At 43.1% G+C, this 13,948-nt stretch overlaps 2 protein-coding genes across 6 annotated transcripts in view; both read left to right on the top strand.

The window, feature by feature from the left end:
- Sin3A (SIN3 transcription regulator family member A) overlaps positions 1 to 1,970 on the top strand; it is a 73,337-nt gene extending 71,367 nt beyond the window's left edge. For both annotated transcript variants that reach the window (XM_037423076.2, XM_037423077.2), the window contains exon 20: positions 1,698 to 1,970. In XM_037423076.2, coding sequence (XP_037278973.1) covers positions 1,698 to 1,919 — 222 coding nt within the window. In that variant the 3' untranslated portion in view covers positions 1,920 to 1,970. The remainder of the gene's footprint in view (positions 1 to 1,697) is intronic.
- Positions 1,971 to 3,020: 1,050 nt separating this feature from the next.
- LOC119172089 (uncharacterized) overlaps positions 3,021 to 13,948 on the top strand; it is a 78,299-nt gene continuing 67,371 nt past the window's right edge. For 3 of the 4 annotated variants that reach the window (XM_037423073.2, XM_037423071.2, XM_037423075.2), the window contains exons 1-5: positions 3,021 to 3,243; positions 5,645 to 5,721; positions 8,244 to 8,382; positions 9,091 to 9,210; positions 11,865 to 11,915. In XM_037423073.2, the coding sequence (XP_037278970.2) occupies positions 3,178 to 3,243; positions 5,645 to 5,721; positions 8,244 to 8,382; positions 9,091 to 9,210; positions 11,865 to 11,915 (453 nt within the window). In that variant the 5' untranslated portion in view covers positions 3,021 to 3,177. The remainder of the gene's footprint in view (positions 3,244 to 5,644; positions 5,722 to 8,243; positions 8,383 to 9,090; positions 9,211 to 11,864; positions 11,916 to 13,948) is intronic. The other variant, XM_037423072.2, reaches the window with a different exon arrangement.

Raw genomic sequence — 13,948 nt, 5'->3', positions numbered from 1 at the left:
GTGATCTACCGCCGCGTCACAAGTAGTAATGTTCACTTCACATGGGAGCACCGCTAATAGCAATAATTCCAACGCAAATGTCAGTAAGTCGAAATGAACTTTTTCAATAGTGCAGTCAGTGACAGGCACAAGTAATAATTAAACAACCTTCACCTTGATGAGGCAATGACTGGTCTTGTACGTCATGTCCACGTACAGGTAATCAGCCACAAGAAAAATTAATTTTGGAGGTGGCTATCTGATCTGGTAGTTACAAGTGCGACAGCACCGTTGCGACGATTCTGCAAGAAGATAGTGACAGCAATGAGAATTTCCGTACATAACCTCAATCGCACTTAAGCTCAATTATTTCGGTGAAATGTTGCTAGATAAGGCGTTGATCACGTCTGCCAACATTTGCAATGCTACGCGCTGCGGAAATGGGTCAAATTTCTAGATGAACGCTGCTCCCCCTTCCTTTTTGTGGGTGCCCGCCCAGAGAATGAGGGCATGACGTGCACGTATGAATGGCCCTACATGCACTGCAATGCAGTGACGTTGGTCCTCTACGTAGATGAATATGCTGTAACGTTGTCAACAGTGGCACATGACATGGCAAAAATTTAATATTGCATGCATAGTTTATGTATTTGTTGCTTGAAAAGAATAATAAATCTCTGCATAAATAAGAGACAATAAGGAAATGTGAGCGTTCTTTTTTTTCATCCCCCCCCCCCCCCCGGGAATATTGCAACGCGATGCGGGGCTATTTTGCCGGTGTTACGCATGCGTTCCTGTACCCGTGGTTAGCGCATCGAGCAGGCGGCCACTGTGGAAAGCTCCTACGCGTTCGCGCACTCATTGTGCTCATGTATTCTAACCGTGTCTAAGCCAGCATTTCCAAACCATCCCACAGAAACATGCAGTAGACCTCAAAACAATGGTCAAAAAAAAAAAAAAACACGTGCACGGGGGTTTGGCTTGTTGGGGCACGTCATGCACACGTGTCTTCTTGGTCGGATGCTGGAGAGGGTAGAAAAGAGATTTGGCTTCCGAAGGCTGTAAGTGTTTCGAGCTCTCCTTCTCTCATCCTCTGTTCGCGCCGCTTAAAAAAAAAACTGTCTTTTCAGCTCGTAATGAACCGATTCAAAAGATTTTAAAGAGAATGAGAAAAAAGAATGTGATTGTAGCGTGTGACAAACCTTTGTAGCTCCACTCGTACTGAACAGATTCTTATAATTTTTCCAGCGTTGATTTTTTGAGGCAATATGATTTTCCAGTGAATTAATTTCATGGTTACTCAAAAAAGTGTTTCAAGGGCCCCTTTGAATGCTCTTTCTAGGAAAAATGCATCAGCTGGAATTTTTGCACATACCATATTTTCTTGCATAATACCTGCTACTTTAACTTGCACAGAAAAAAAAGTAATTAGAAGTGCACATTCATGTATAACTTGCAACTGTATATTTAAGCCCATCTTTTTTTTTTCATTTTTGATGTGGGTTATATGCTAGAAAGTATATGCTGCCTCAAAAATTTCACTGTTGATTGCTCAATTTGACGTGCTGTTCAAATACTGTGAAAGTTTGATTTGGTAAGGGTAACGAACTTAGAAAGCATTACGGAACCTCGGGTGCGACAACATGGTGTGTAGATTCCTACTGCAGCATAATCTAAGCAAGGTGTCACTGATAATCTTTCTTTGCTTATTTGTGCAGTCTCATCGGAAAGTGTCTCAGCGGATGCACCAAAGCTTCAACAAGTGGCACCAGGTCTGGCTGGAAAAGAATGTGGACATTGAGCAAAACAGGTTATGTGAGGACTGGCTGTTGGGTCTTGGCTACGAATGTACAACAAACTGCATCCAACTCCAAGACTGTTCACGGCCACCCTACCACCCGTTCCGACGCTTCCGGACTTCACCTTCTGTCCGCTCGTGAAGGGTGTCCGGTGCGGAGAGTGTACAGTGGGTGGGGACTAGGGATTTAAAGCAGCGGCCTTGGGGGGGGGGGGGGGGGGGTGTACAGAAGCTGTAAAACTCCAGCAAGAGACCATCCTGAAGAAGCTGTGTATTATCATGCCTGCACACTGAATAAGCCAGGTGGAAGGGAGCGTGGCCATTTTCCTTTTTGCCGCTACAGCTCTCTTGCAAGCTGGCTTGCATGTTTCATCACATCAGCAGCACTCGCATGCTGTTGGATGTTTGTAAATTTTTCATTGGATCCTTGAAACAGTTGAAATGTTTCTTTGCAGTGCTGAAATAAACAAGCCATAGAAAGTGACTGTTTAATACGGATGGTGTACAAAGTATTTATATTGTCACTTTCCATTTGAAAGAAGCTATAAATATAACATTTCATCACGTCAACTGTGTCTGGTTTATTGTGTGCTTCTGTTTGAACTGGTGTACGGTCTTCGCACTGAAAAACACCCTTCAACAAGTCTAAACGACTTGGAGAGCTGCCAATTTGGAACACCGTAGCAGAGTAGGGTGGGTACACGGAGTGACAGAGCTTAGCATTAGCGTTGATCGTCACTGCGCATGTGTAACACGCTAACCCGCCACGGTGTGCTAGCCAAGTTAAGTTCTAAGAATAGCGTATCGTATTTAGGCAGAGCTTAAACTGCCTTATCTTCTAGGTAAAGCGACGCGCACGGAACATTGTTGGGTTGAAAAAGTCCATCTGTACGAATGACAAAGATTGTGTGAAATGATTCGATCGCATGAAAGTTGCTGTGCAGTGACACAAGCTTATTTGAAGCTTCGGGTTATTGTGCGATCACCATCGAAGCTAAATGTTTGCAATGGCGCGCGCTCAGCGTGTCCTCGGTGCGAGTCTCTCCTCCCCGTTTAAAATCTGCGGTGGAGTGCCGCAACAAAACGACTGGGAAAAGTAACTTGCAAAAAAAAAAAAGCGGCGTCATTTATTTGGTTTGCGGCGACTGTTCGTTAAAAAAAAAAAAAAATGTTTGTCCTACCGGCTTGGCGCCTTCTCCCACGCTAGAGTTGTCAATTGCTCGCCTGTATTTTAGCGGGATTAGGCCTACCAGGGAACCTGCGCCGCGCACTCGGTAGCTGTGGTGCGCAGTCGCTGGTACGAAGCACGACTCTCGGGTAGTGGCTAGTGATATACACAAGCTTGTTATTGATCGGCCACACGTTTGTCCAGTTGTGGACGCCCTTCTTTTCCGTTTACGATGTCGTTCAACGTTGGAGATCGCGTGTTCGCCAAGGTACGCGGGTACCCGCCGTGGCCTGCTAGGGTAAGTGATTCCGTTATATTGCAGCAACTGAACGGAGCTTGCGGTTGTCAATTTTATTTAACCCCTGCGGCAGTAGACAGGCCATTTTCCCGAGTAGAACACGGTTGCACTAATTGTAGAAGCCCGGTTTACTGACGAGCCCCCCTGTTCTTTCTTTACCGGTTCTCGCCCGATTTCTCCGCGTTCGTTGCTTATAGGGAACTGCCAATAAATACGCAAGCTACGGCAATGCCTGCCCTCCATTAAGAGCTCCACAAAGCCGGCATACAATCTATGCTTTACTGTCAGATCGTAGCATGGCTTCAAAAGTCGCTTGAAACACGTAGGTTGGAACCGTGTTGTTGCTGCACGTTGCATTCGTTGGTGCGATTTGAACCGGTCCGCCTGAGCTCTCTTTGGGAGACAGCAGCCTCTTTAACACTTGAATTCATAGCATCGTACTTGGCTTCACAACCTTTTTTACTTGCTAACATAGGAAACCTGAAGCATCGAAGGAATCGGTTAACATTCAGGAGTTGCGATTCGGACGGTAGCATGTTTAAAACTTCCCTTGCATACATGGCTTCATGGTGTGCGCTCACGAGGCAACATCACTAAAGTATGAAAAGATCGATAGTGTGTAGCAACTACAACTGAAAGATGCACACTGTTTAATGGCAGTCATTGTCAGTAACATTGTTTTGTCTTAAGTGCATATATTTCACCCAAAGTGCGTTTCTTTTATAAATTAAGACATGTTCGGTGGTGCACGGGAGAGTTAGTGAAGCACATTTGTGGCTTGCATGCTGTGGCATGGGATCATCAAGACTAGTTAGATTTATAAATTTCTCTGTGAGACATTCTTGGTGTGTGTGTGTGTGTGTGTGTGTGTGATCTTTCATGGTAGACGTGTATGTGTGTAATACATAAAAGGGCTGCTAGCTTTGCTTCCGCACAACATCCGACTTGCCAATCCAGTTTCGATACCGGCAAATGTGAGGTTGGTTTTGGTGTCTATTTATTCTTATATCTTTGGTTTGATGATACAATTTAAGGCCCAAAACTGTGAAAGCAATACAATTTGGATAAATAGCAGTTTTGCTTTAAAGAACCAAAGTAGGGCTAGACCTGAGGGTGTTGAAAACCGAGATAATGCTCAGTATCCTGGCAAAAGCTGAAGAGTTCACTGTGAGCAACTGGAATCCTGAATATGTGCAAGAATACACACGTCTAGGTGAGTACTAACAGGAAAGCCTGCTAATGAAAACGTAATTCACTGAAGGGAATAGTGATGGGCTAGAGGGTGTATGAAAGACATTCCCAAAATGTGACAGGTGACTTAATGCTTTCCCTGAAGTGAAAAGTGTGTAATCGCTGTATATTTGCTTTATCAGCATATTGAGCTAAAAGTTTGAAGACAACAAAAACTCTAAAACAATCTTGAGAAGGACCACACTGTGTATGATGGTATGGGAAATGATAGGCATAGGATTGAGAGATAAGACAGCAGCATGGGTCTGAGAACAAGTAGGGAGAGATAGATGTTGTAGTTCACATCAATGGAAAGAAATGGACCTGGGTTAGTCACAATCCTTCGAAGAGGCAGCTTCAACGGTGTAATAGATGCCAAAAGATGAGAAATGCAGCCAAACGCTGCAAGGCTGATGAAGTTTGCAAGCATAAAATAGAATTGGCTCCAGCAGCACAATGTGAACTGCAAATTTTTGGGAAGAGCCTTTGTCCTGCATTAGGCATAGGATAGGTTGAGGATAATGGTGCTCATATCTTTCGATGGCTAAGAAGGCTGAGCAGGGCAAGTTGTTTGAGAAGTTGGTCTTTTATGAACGTGGTCACGTGCATCCAGCCTGTTTGAGAGGAGTTTTGCATCATGTTTTCTTTTTTTGCTGGTTGCCGAGTGGTACTAGCTAAAATCAGAAAGACACCATGGGTATTAACTGTAGTTGCAGCTTGGTAGAATTAAGTGTTGAGATGGAAAGTTGTAAAGGTAACACAGAAATGGATAGGCTTAAGCTGGGCATTTGTCTAATGCTGTTTTCGCCCCGGTTTTGCTAGCTAAACTGAATGACCATCATACTGGTACAGTATGTGAAATCGCCGTATATTAGCAGTATTTTTGAAGGGCTGCTTTAGTGAAGTGCAGTGATATTATTCTTCCCAGCTAACAGCTTGCCCCTTAAGGGTGTAGAAGTAGATAAAGAAAAAGATAAGAAGAATGAAGTAGATAAAGTCCTGTCACCAAACAAATCCTTGATTGCAATTCTACTTAATGTTATAAACGAGCAGAAAGAAGGGAGAGAGCAACCTTGCTCGGTTGTAAGGTTGTACTGTGTCTTAGGGTGCACCTACAAGTTCAGCATAAGCGTGTTGTCTGATTGCAATGCATTGCTGTCTTCCCACATAGGTCGAAGACTGCATTGGAGATAAGTCGAAGCCAAAAGCCCAAAAGTACTCAGTACTCTTCTACGGCACATATGAAACGTAAGCTTTTTACTTTTCATGCACTTGGTTTATTCCAGAAGTTTTGTGCAATATTTGTAGAATGCATGCATCCAGTTTATTCTGCTGATTTATGAAATTGCAATTGAGCAAAAATACTTTTATTTTAAAATTCTGCAAGGACAGATAATCTGGTCGATTAGAAATGTCTCGTGTGGTATTCATGTTGCGTGTGCAGCTCTTATTAAGTTCTAGTGTTCAGGTTTTAAGGGTTCAGTGTTCATCTAAGAGGTGACAATAAAAAAAAAAGGTGCATTGAGCTAGCCGTATTTAAAAAAAATTGTTTCTGCTGTGATGAAATGGCCACTCATGTTGTAACTTGTCACTCTAAGGTGAAATTCCCTAAAATACATAAAGCAAATACTTTGCAATTTGTGGTATATACACTGGTATATTCACATGAGAGTCCAAGCTTGAACCCTTAATTTCTCCAGTAATAGTAAATTCTTTGCTCTCTTTGCCAAATCAATAGAAAGTGTTGTTTTGAAACAGTAGCCACCTAAGCTTGTTTTGTGATGCTATTAAAGGTGTCTATTACAAGCTCTAACAAATATTAGTGTTTTCATGTTCCTTGAGCTACATGAATTGAGTAAAAAATGACTGACAGCAGGACTTGAATGGTCACTATGGAGGAGTTTTGTCCTTTGGTGCAGCAGAGAGCACTCTTTGCATGGGAGAGGGCCTGGAAGGCAGTGACGAGAAAATAGATATTTGGCGTCGACACCGTCTTGAAGCTGCACACCTTGACCTACTGAATTTTTCATTAGTGAAGGCTGACTGCAGGGCATATTTGAAATGAAGAATCATTGTGCCTAATCTTGAAGATTGTTCTTCAACCAAACTGACCCATCATATACGTAACTGGCAAGTACTACATCGTGGAACTCTAAGAACAATCTCGGTATGAGCTGCCATTGCCGTGCACATGGGAGCGGAAGGCATTGGGTCAAGTTGTGCGGCTCTTGCATTTGCTGTCAACGCCGTAGGCTGCAGTGGCGATTTGCAGGAAATTTGACTGCAGCATGCGAAGAGTAAATCAGATTAAAAAAAAAAAAGACGATGCGGAGAGGTGCTGTTTGCCAAGGGTGACCACCAACACGCGCGACCGCACAAAAGAGCTGTGTGAGCAGCGGAGCATATGGCTTATGGGCATATAAATGGGAAGGACTTCCGGATATTGAACAATTTATTTGAGTGCGAGTGTCATTTTATAACGGGCAAGTTAAGTTTCTAAATCTCATGTAAAGTTGTTTCGCTCATTTGTGGACTCTGTAGACGAGGAGGACCCGAGTTCTCCAGTCAACATAGCTTTGATGCAGGCTGCATAATGTCCTGAACGATTCTCCTCGGTCAGGAACACAAGGCAAATCATCAAAACATGCACAGTACGCCAAACGATCCGTTGCACGAACTTGAACATGGCGTGGTCACTGAGACGTATGTGCTTGGTGAGCATGGTGATGGCGGACGATAGACAGGAACTGTGCAAGTTATGTATTGGTGTTTCAGTGCTTACATTTTGGGGCAAAATGTATTGAAGGGAAGGAAGACTGAACTTCATTCACTCTTTTATTATCCACCGTTTTACTTATTCAATAATAAAGGTCGTAGTAGTGACATTGCATGCTTTGCATTTCTATTTTGTGTTTTTCTGAGTGTATTTGCACCTGCAGAGGCATTTTGGTTTGCCTGTTTTCATAAGTTGAATTCAAAATGGGCACCATTTCATGCCGAAAATGACCAGAGGCAGCCGACCGAGCCAGTAGTAGTGATTATGGCTGGGATGCGATAGCTTCTGACAGCTTGTGTGATCTTCTGGGCTTACCTGGTCTTCGCTCAATGTATTGAAAGCATTCACTGACCCTTTTTTTCTTGTATAAAGCATACCATGGGGCCATACACATCTTGCTCAGTTTGCTTTCTCAGGAGGCAGTTGCACAGACTGGCACATAAACTTTGTATGCTCAAAGCAAGACTATGAGACTCTGTGTCACTAGCAATGAAAACCGTTTATCAACAGCGTGCCTTGAGGGGCTGTAGATTTGCCATGTGGCACCAACTTGGATGCACAAACACCGTGGTACACTGAAATGCAGTACAAGTGGCTATATATAGTTGCTGTAATTAACTAGGTATAGGAGGCACTTAAGAAGCATTGTGATTACTACAGGCCAGCCCAATATACCGGTGCTGATAATGATTGTAACATAAACTAAATCTTGAAAGGTGGATGTCCCTTTTCTTGTGAGCACACAGACTCAGTACGAAATTTGCCATATTGAATCATTGTTTCATTGGCAGGCATTTCGAGGTTTGAGTTGTATGTGAGAATGCTGGCCTGATTGAAAGCACACTTTTTGTCATTCCGATTCTTAGTTTCATTGAATGTTGCAAAATGTTGTGCAAGGGATTATGACAGTAATGATAAAGTACTACTCATTTGGTCAGCTTGTTTGTAGAATGTGCACTGGTTCCCTGTTTGATTCCGTTTGTTGATGTCTTAGGGCGACTCTTGGCCCAAAGGACTTGTTTGCCTACAAGGATTTTAAGGACAAGTACGGCCAACAGCAAAAGAGGAAGTTCTTCAACGAAGGTCTGTGGGAAATAGAGAACAATCCCACTGTCACCCCACCCGGTTTAGGGGTAAGTAAAATAGCTCTTCTGCAAATCTGTTTTGCTTTGCATACACAGAACTTATTTTGTATTACTACTATAATATTGGTATCATGTGCACAGCTACATTAATTTGTTTTTAACCTTACAGATTATAATGTGTAAGCTGCCAGAAATAATCTGGCAGCTTTACAAGCTGCCAGATTATTTCTTAAAATTGCGTAAAAGCTTGCCTCCTTTTTTTCTGCAAATTAATTTATCCAGCTATAACAAATATGGTACATACGTAGTTTTTGTAAGTATATTGTAAGCATTGCAAAGTATGTTCAAACATTGAAGCTCATATGCATGACATTAGCTAAGTTTGCAAGTGCGGGCCAGTCTGTGGTGACATTGGGGCTAAGTGATAGGACAAGTACGGTTAAGGGGCTATGTTAACCGCAATCAAAGTTTGCTTTGGTTAAATTGGTTACGATTAAGGAGTGTATGTTACGGAAGGATTGTTCGCAAAGCTACAGGAATGTTGACTTTTGCACTTAGTGATCTCCAAATAGTTTCCAGAGCAATATAGTCATGTGCTTGCTCCGAGCAGCTGTGACCCACATTTCAGCTTCTGGCCTCCTGAAATTTTCAATGTGGGATGATGACATTTGTCCATAGTGACGAAATAGTCATGAGTCGTGATGTCTTGTGGAATAAAGCACTGGCCGTCAATACATTGTCCCCACCTGTCATCAGGGGTCTGGCAGCAAAGCTGCAGTGAAAAAAGAAGTTCAGGATGCGCCACCACCCGAAAATGAAGAAGAGGAGGAGAAGGAGGAATCTGAATTGGTCATTGACGAAAAGCCATCAAAAAATGTGAGGCCCCATTGGCTGCTGCCGACCTATGCATGCTGGCCTCCTTCCCTCCAACCTCACTTCTCTCTCCATTTTGGTTGCTCCACTTTTATTTAGTGTGTGCCCACTTCAACATATTCTCAGTGCCTCACATGCTTCCTGAGCCTTACAAGTTCATGCCTGAGAAGACAGCAGGCACCAACTAGCCTTACTGCATGCATGTTACTTTGAGTATGCTACTCTAAGCTCAGTGCCTCACTTCAAAACAGAAGCGTGAGAATTGAGAAATAGAAAGTGAAGAACTTAGTACTTCATGAAGCTGTTGTTATGCTATTCAGCACAGAAGTTTCGATTAGTGTGTGTAAATCTTATCTATATTGACAAGCACAGCGGAAGAAACGCAAAAGAAAGACACGCTGACAGGATGAGCATAGTGCCTGTGCTGTTTAAATGTCCTTTTTTCTGCGTGTGTTCGTGCTGCTGTGCTTGCTTGTATGCACAAGTTCATTGTTATGCCATCATCATACAGAATGATTTAGGGCCATTGATACAGAGTGATATTCACATTTGGTGTCATTTTTGTGAAATGAGCGAGGTTTGCATGAACACAGGCACAATGTGCCAATTAGACACAATTCCCTATTGTTGTGCTGAGCTGTGCCGAAACCCTTGATTGAAATTCACTGAAATTTCGCCACACTGCATCAAAAGGCCCAGCCGGGCTCAAAATTTTTTCATGTAGGCTAATTTCAGCGAGAAATGCAGGCCACGTTGGCCACCTGCAGTTTGCGCCATCAGTCAAAGCATGCAGGCTTTAACTGTAGGGCCTAGAATATACTTGAGATATTATAGGCTCCCGCCCTACGCTTGCGAGACGCGATCGACCAGATGAAGTAACAACGCTGCGTGCCCATCGATCCGCTGACTGTTGCGGATACCTATCGGCAGGATGACGGAACTTCAAGAAAAAAATGCGTTGTTGTAGCCACCAATGTTTTGTGGCAAATGTAAACTTCCTAGCCTGAAAACGTGGCTGTGGCTTGTTAGGAATTAAAGCCAGTAGCATATGCCACATTTTTCTCGTGCAAACAAGTTTGACGTGCCGCGAACGCCGGTGTTGCCAGCCTTATTAGTGGCACATGTAACTTTTTTCTGTTTTTTTTTTTGTCTCACACTTCCGTTGCCTAGGCTACGGTCCTAGAGATAGATATTCGATACTGTGGCCAGGCCAATGGACGTGCGTCGTCGTTACTTTACCTGGTCGAACGCGCTTTGCCGGCGAGTCGAAGTGGCACCTAACCCCACGGTGAAAGAAATATAAAAGTGTAGGAAGTGGTGATGGGGGGGTGTAGCAGTTAGAAAATTTTTTTGCTACTCTTCTAACCTGTGAAGAGACTGCTGCTTAAGCCACCTTCACCGTAGTACACTGGTGCCCTGCAGGAAAGCGTATCGAGATTTGGAAGGGGCTGTTAGTGCTAGTCACAGGACACTTCACGTTTTGTCCAGTTACTCATGCTTTTGTGAGCTGCATAATTCGGCACCGCAAATTTGTATCTGCACAACACCGATGATGGAATTGAGGTCACATGCCTGATATTTGTGCACCATAACACCAAAGAAAAAAAAACTGTGCTGTGACTTGATGCAGGTGAATGGAGTAAAGGTATTTATGGTGCTCAGATAGCCCTTCCTCATAAAGTGAGCACAGTGCAGCTTTTTTTCCCCCCCATTTTTCCCACTCCACTCATCAGTTAGCTCAGTGACTCCTTTGTAACTACATCGCTTTCTCTCTATGGCTGGCACACCGCTGTTGAGAAGTGAGCTCACTGCCTGTCTTCTTGGGGGCTGTGCTATTACATCTATGCATATACACAGAATTCTGTGCGAGAATGCATTAGGGTAAGGAAAGATCGCTTTGTATCTGGTTTTGCACTATAGGCAGTTACGTTGCAAGTGGTCCGAGCTGGTAAGTGCATGGAAGGTTGCAGGATGCTGCTGAGTTTTGTCCTATTTGGCTCTTTAGCTGTGTTAAACTAAATTTTTCTATTTGACAGTGCGCCTCTAGCTGCTCCAAAAGTCTTTTTTCTTGTTCGAAGACACACTTTTGGCTGCTCTGAAATAGCGTCAGCCAGTCACATCACTGCTAATGAATATTAACAAAACCGAGCACAAATAAGAAAAAGCATTACCATCATTGGAATAAACTTCGAATTTTGAAGCACATGTTTATTTCTAAAGCATGGTGCTGCACATTTTGTTGGGTCATCTCGGCAGAATGTCATTGCATGCAAGTATATGACAATCTACTGTGTTCACACAATCTTGTCTTAAGGCGGGCGTATATTTTCTGTGGGTACCTTAATAAAAGCCACCCTCCAGCTTTCTTCCTTCCTCTGTGGGTAGATGCCTCTGTGTTTGTGTGTGCATGCTACGCAGTAGACCCTCGCTAAACTGGGATCTGTTAAGCGGAACTGCTGGCTAAATGGAACAATAACTTACTACAGCGTGATCGGTTCCTAGCTTAGATTATCCACCGTTATTCATCTCTTGGTAAACGGAACTCCCGTTAAGAGGAACACATTTTCCTTGTCCCTTCAGGTTCTGTTTAGCGAGAGTCTACTGTACATGTATGAGGACTATACATGACTAAATTTTTTCTCATGTTTCCTTTCAAGAAGCCAGAGGCACAGTCAGTAAAGAAAAGGGCCACCAAAAGAGTATCAAAGGTAGGATGCTATCTCTTCCTTCCTGGTTTATGTAGAGTGCCAACATTTTACTTGCTTTGTATTTATGAAAGTGTGGGATGGAAGGGACGAATGAAATTGGCTTGACCATGTGATTCACTGTAGACCTGCGAATGCATCTTGGTGATTGTAATATTAGGATTATAGAGTTTAAATCTTTAGTCACTGTAAAAACTTGTTTACTTTGCCACGTTAAAGCCGAAGTTCATCAAAACTATCGAATTATCGAGGGCATTAAAAATGTGCATGTGTCTAGCATGCCAGCACACTTTTATTGAGTTGATAAATCCACAAATTTTATTCTCAGTTCTCCCACTTTTGCGCCATATTGAGCCTAACGACATTTCCTGCACCATCCTAATAAGGCACGATATTGCACCTAAATGTGCCGAAATGTTGCCTCTGAGATGCCTTGCGCAACCTGATCTTGGATGCAGTGACGAAAGCATGCAACATCTGGAAACGTGTCGTAATCGTGGCCTGCAGATGTGTATGAGGTTCGTGACGAAATGGCCTAATAAATTGTGCGCACTGTTATCGAAATTCCGCCGCTACTTGGTACGTTTTCGAACCTCACAGCCTCTTGGACCATCGTGTCCAGCCATAGAGCAAAGAAAAACTTTAAAGGGACCGTGCCTAGCATTCACAAGACAACCTATAGTAACCTATTAACATGATAAGGTTGGAGAGTCCATTCCACAGAATTTCAATGGTGGCGGTGTGTCGGGGATAATGGTTGGGAGTGAAAAACAGTGTTGTCAGTGATGGAAAGTTTGATAAATACAAGTAAAAAAATAATAAAGCATTGGTTAGAGGGGAATTTCACCCAGGCGTTCCACCACAGAGCTGTGCAGGCGTTTAGAACTCATTCGTAAAAAGAATGCCACAGAATTTTAATGTAGTGGTGGAGTCTCCTTAAAGGGACACAAAAGATCAAAAGGATTTTATGTGTATTAATAAAGTTCAATTTCACAGTCCCAAGAGCACCACTTTCAGTTCCTACTGTACCGTGACGTCACAACATGGTATGAGCTTCTAATCACCGGTTCGAGCAAGATATCGTGACATTTGCACGGCTGTCCGTGACTCACAAGCGGGAATTCTGAATGTTTTGGTGACGCACAAGCGCTACGACACGACACGTCATATGCGAGAGAATGCGCGAAAAGAAAATGAAAGGGGAGACGCCACCTCGAGGTTCCCGCACCAAACAATGTGATTTCATAAATTTTGAAGGCCTCTACTGGGTCCTAGGTAGCTTATAAATGATAAAATTGCAGTACATTGTGAACTGTTGAAGCCGTAGATCTAGCATATGAAGTTTCAAATTTCAGAAAATTTCATCAAGCCAATGTTGCGAAAATATGAAATATACTTTCTTTCTGTTACGTCTTGCGTGAAGATTTTGATGCGAAATTTAAAAACGAAACTTCGACCTTGATTTTCCCTGTTAGTATCCATTAGTAATGAATTTGCGATGGTGAAAAATGTCGAATGCAAGTTCTCAGACTGCGGTTTATCATTCTAAAGTAAGTCATTGCTTTTCTTTAGTGTCCCTTTAGCGCACAATTATGACATAGCAAAATCGTAGGACCGCACCAAGCGTCAAATTATGGGAATTACTATTGCAAAGCACTCTTGACATATTTAATAACCACAAGCAGCAAAAGGCATCGACAAAGTGAACTCGTGTGCAATAACGAGTGCTTGCTCTTGCCTGGTTGTTGCTGGGCCACGCGGGCACAGAGTGTGCCGCCACCTCTTCATGCTTAGTCGTCGACTGGGCACCTGCGGAAGTTGCATGCTCGTACCAAAATGACAAAATCCGGGGCGAAATTCCTATATTGTTTCTGGGAAAAATTCGTTATGTCAAAGTTGTGGCTCGCGGTTACTTTGTTACATAGAAGTCGCAAATACATGTGCATATGGAGGTTAGTTTCAGTTCCTACTGTACCCTGACGTTACAGCATAGTATGAGCTTCTCACCACCGGTTCGTGCAAAATATCATGCCATT

Source organism: Rhipicephalus microplus, chromosome 4 (assembly GCF_043290135.1).
Source record: "Rhipicephalus microplus isolate Deutch F79 chromosome 4, USDA_Rmic, whole genome shotgun sequence".
In the NCBI taxonomy this organism is placed as follows: Eukaryota; Metazoa; Arthropoda; class Arachnida; order Ixodida; family Ixodidae; genus Rhipicephalus; species Rhipicephalus microplus.
This window is presented reverse-complemented; position numbering and strand designations above follow the sequence as displayed.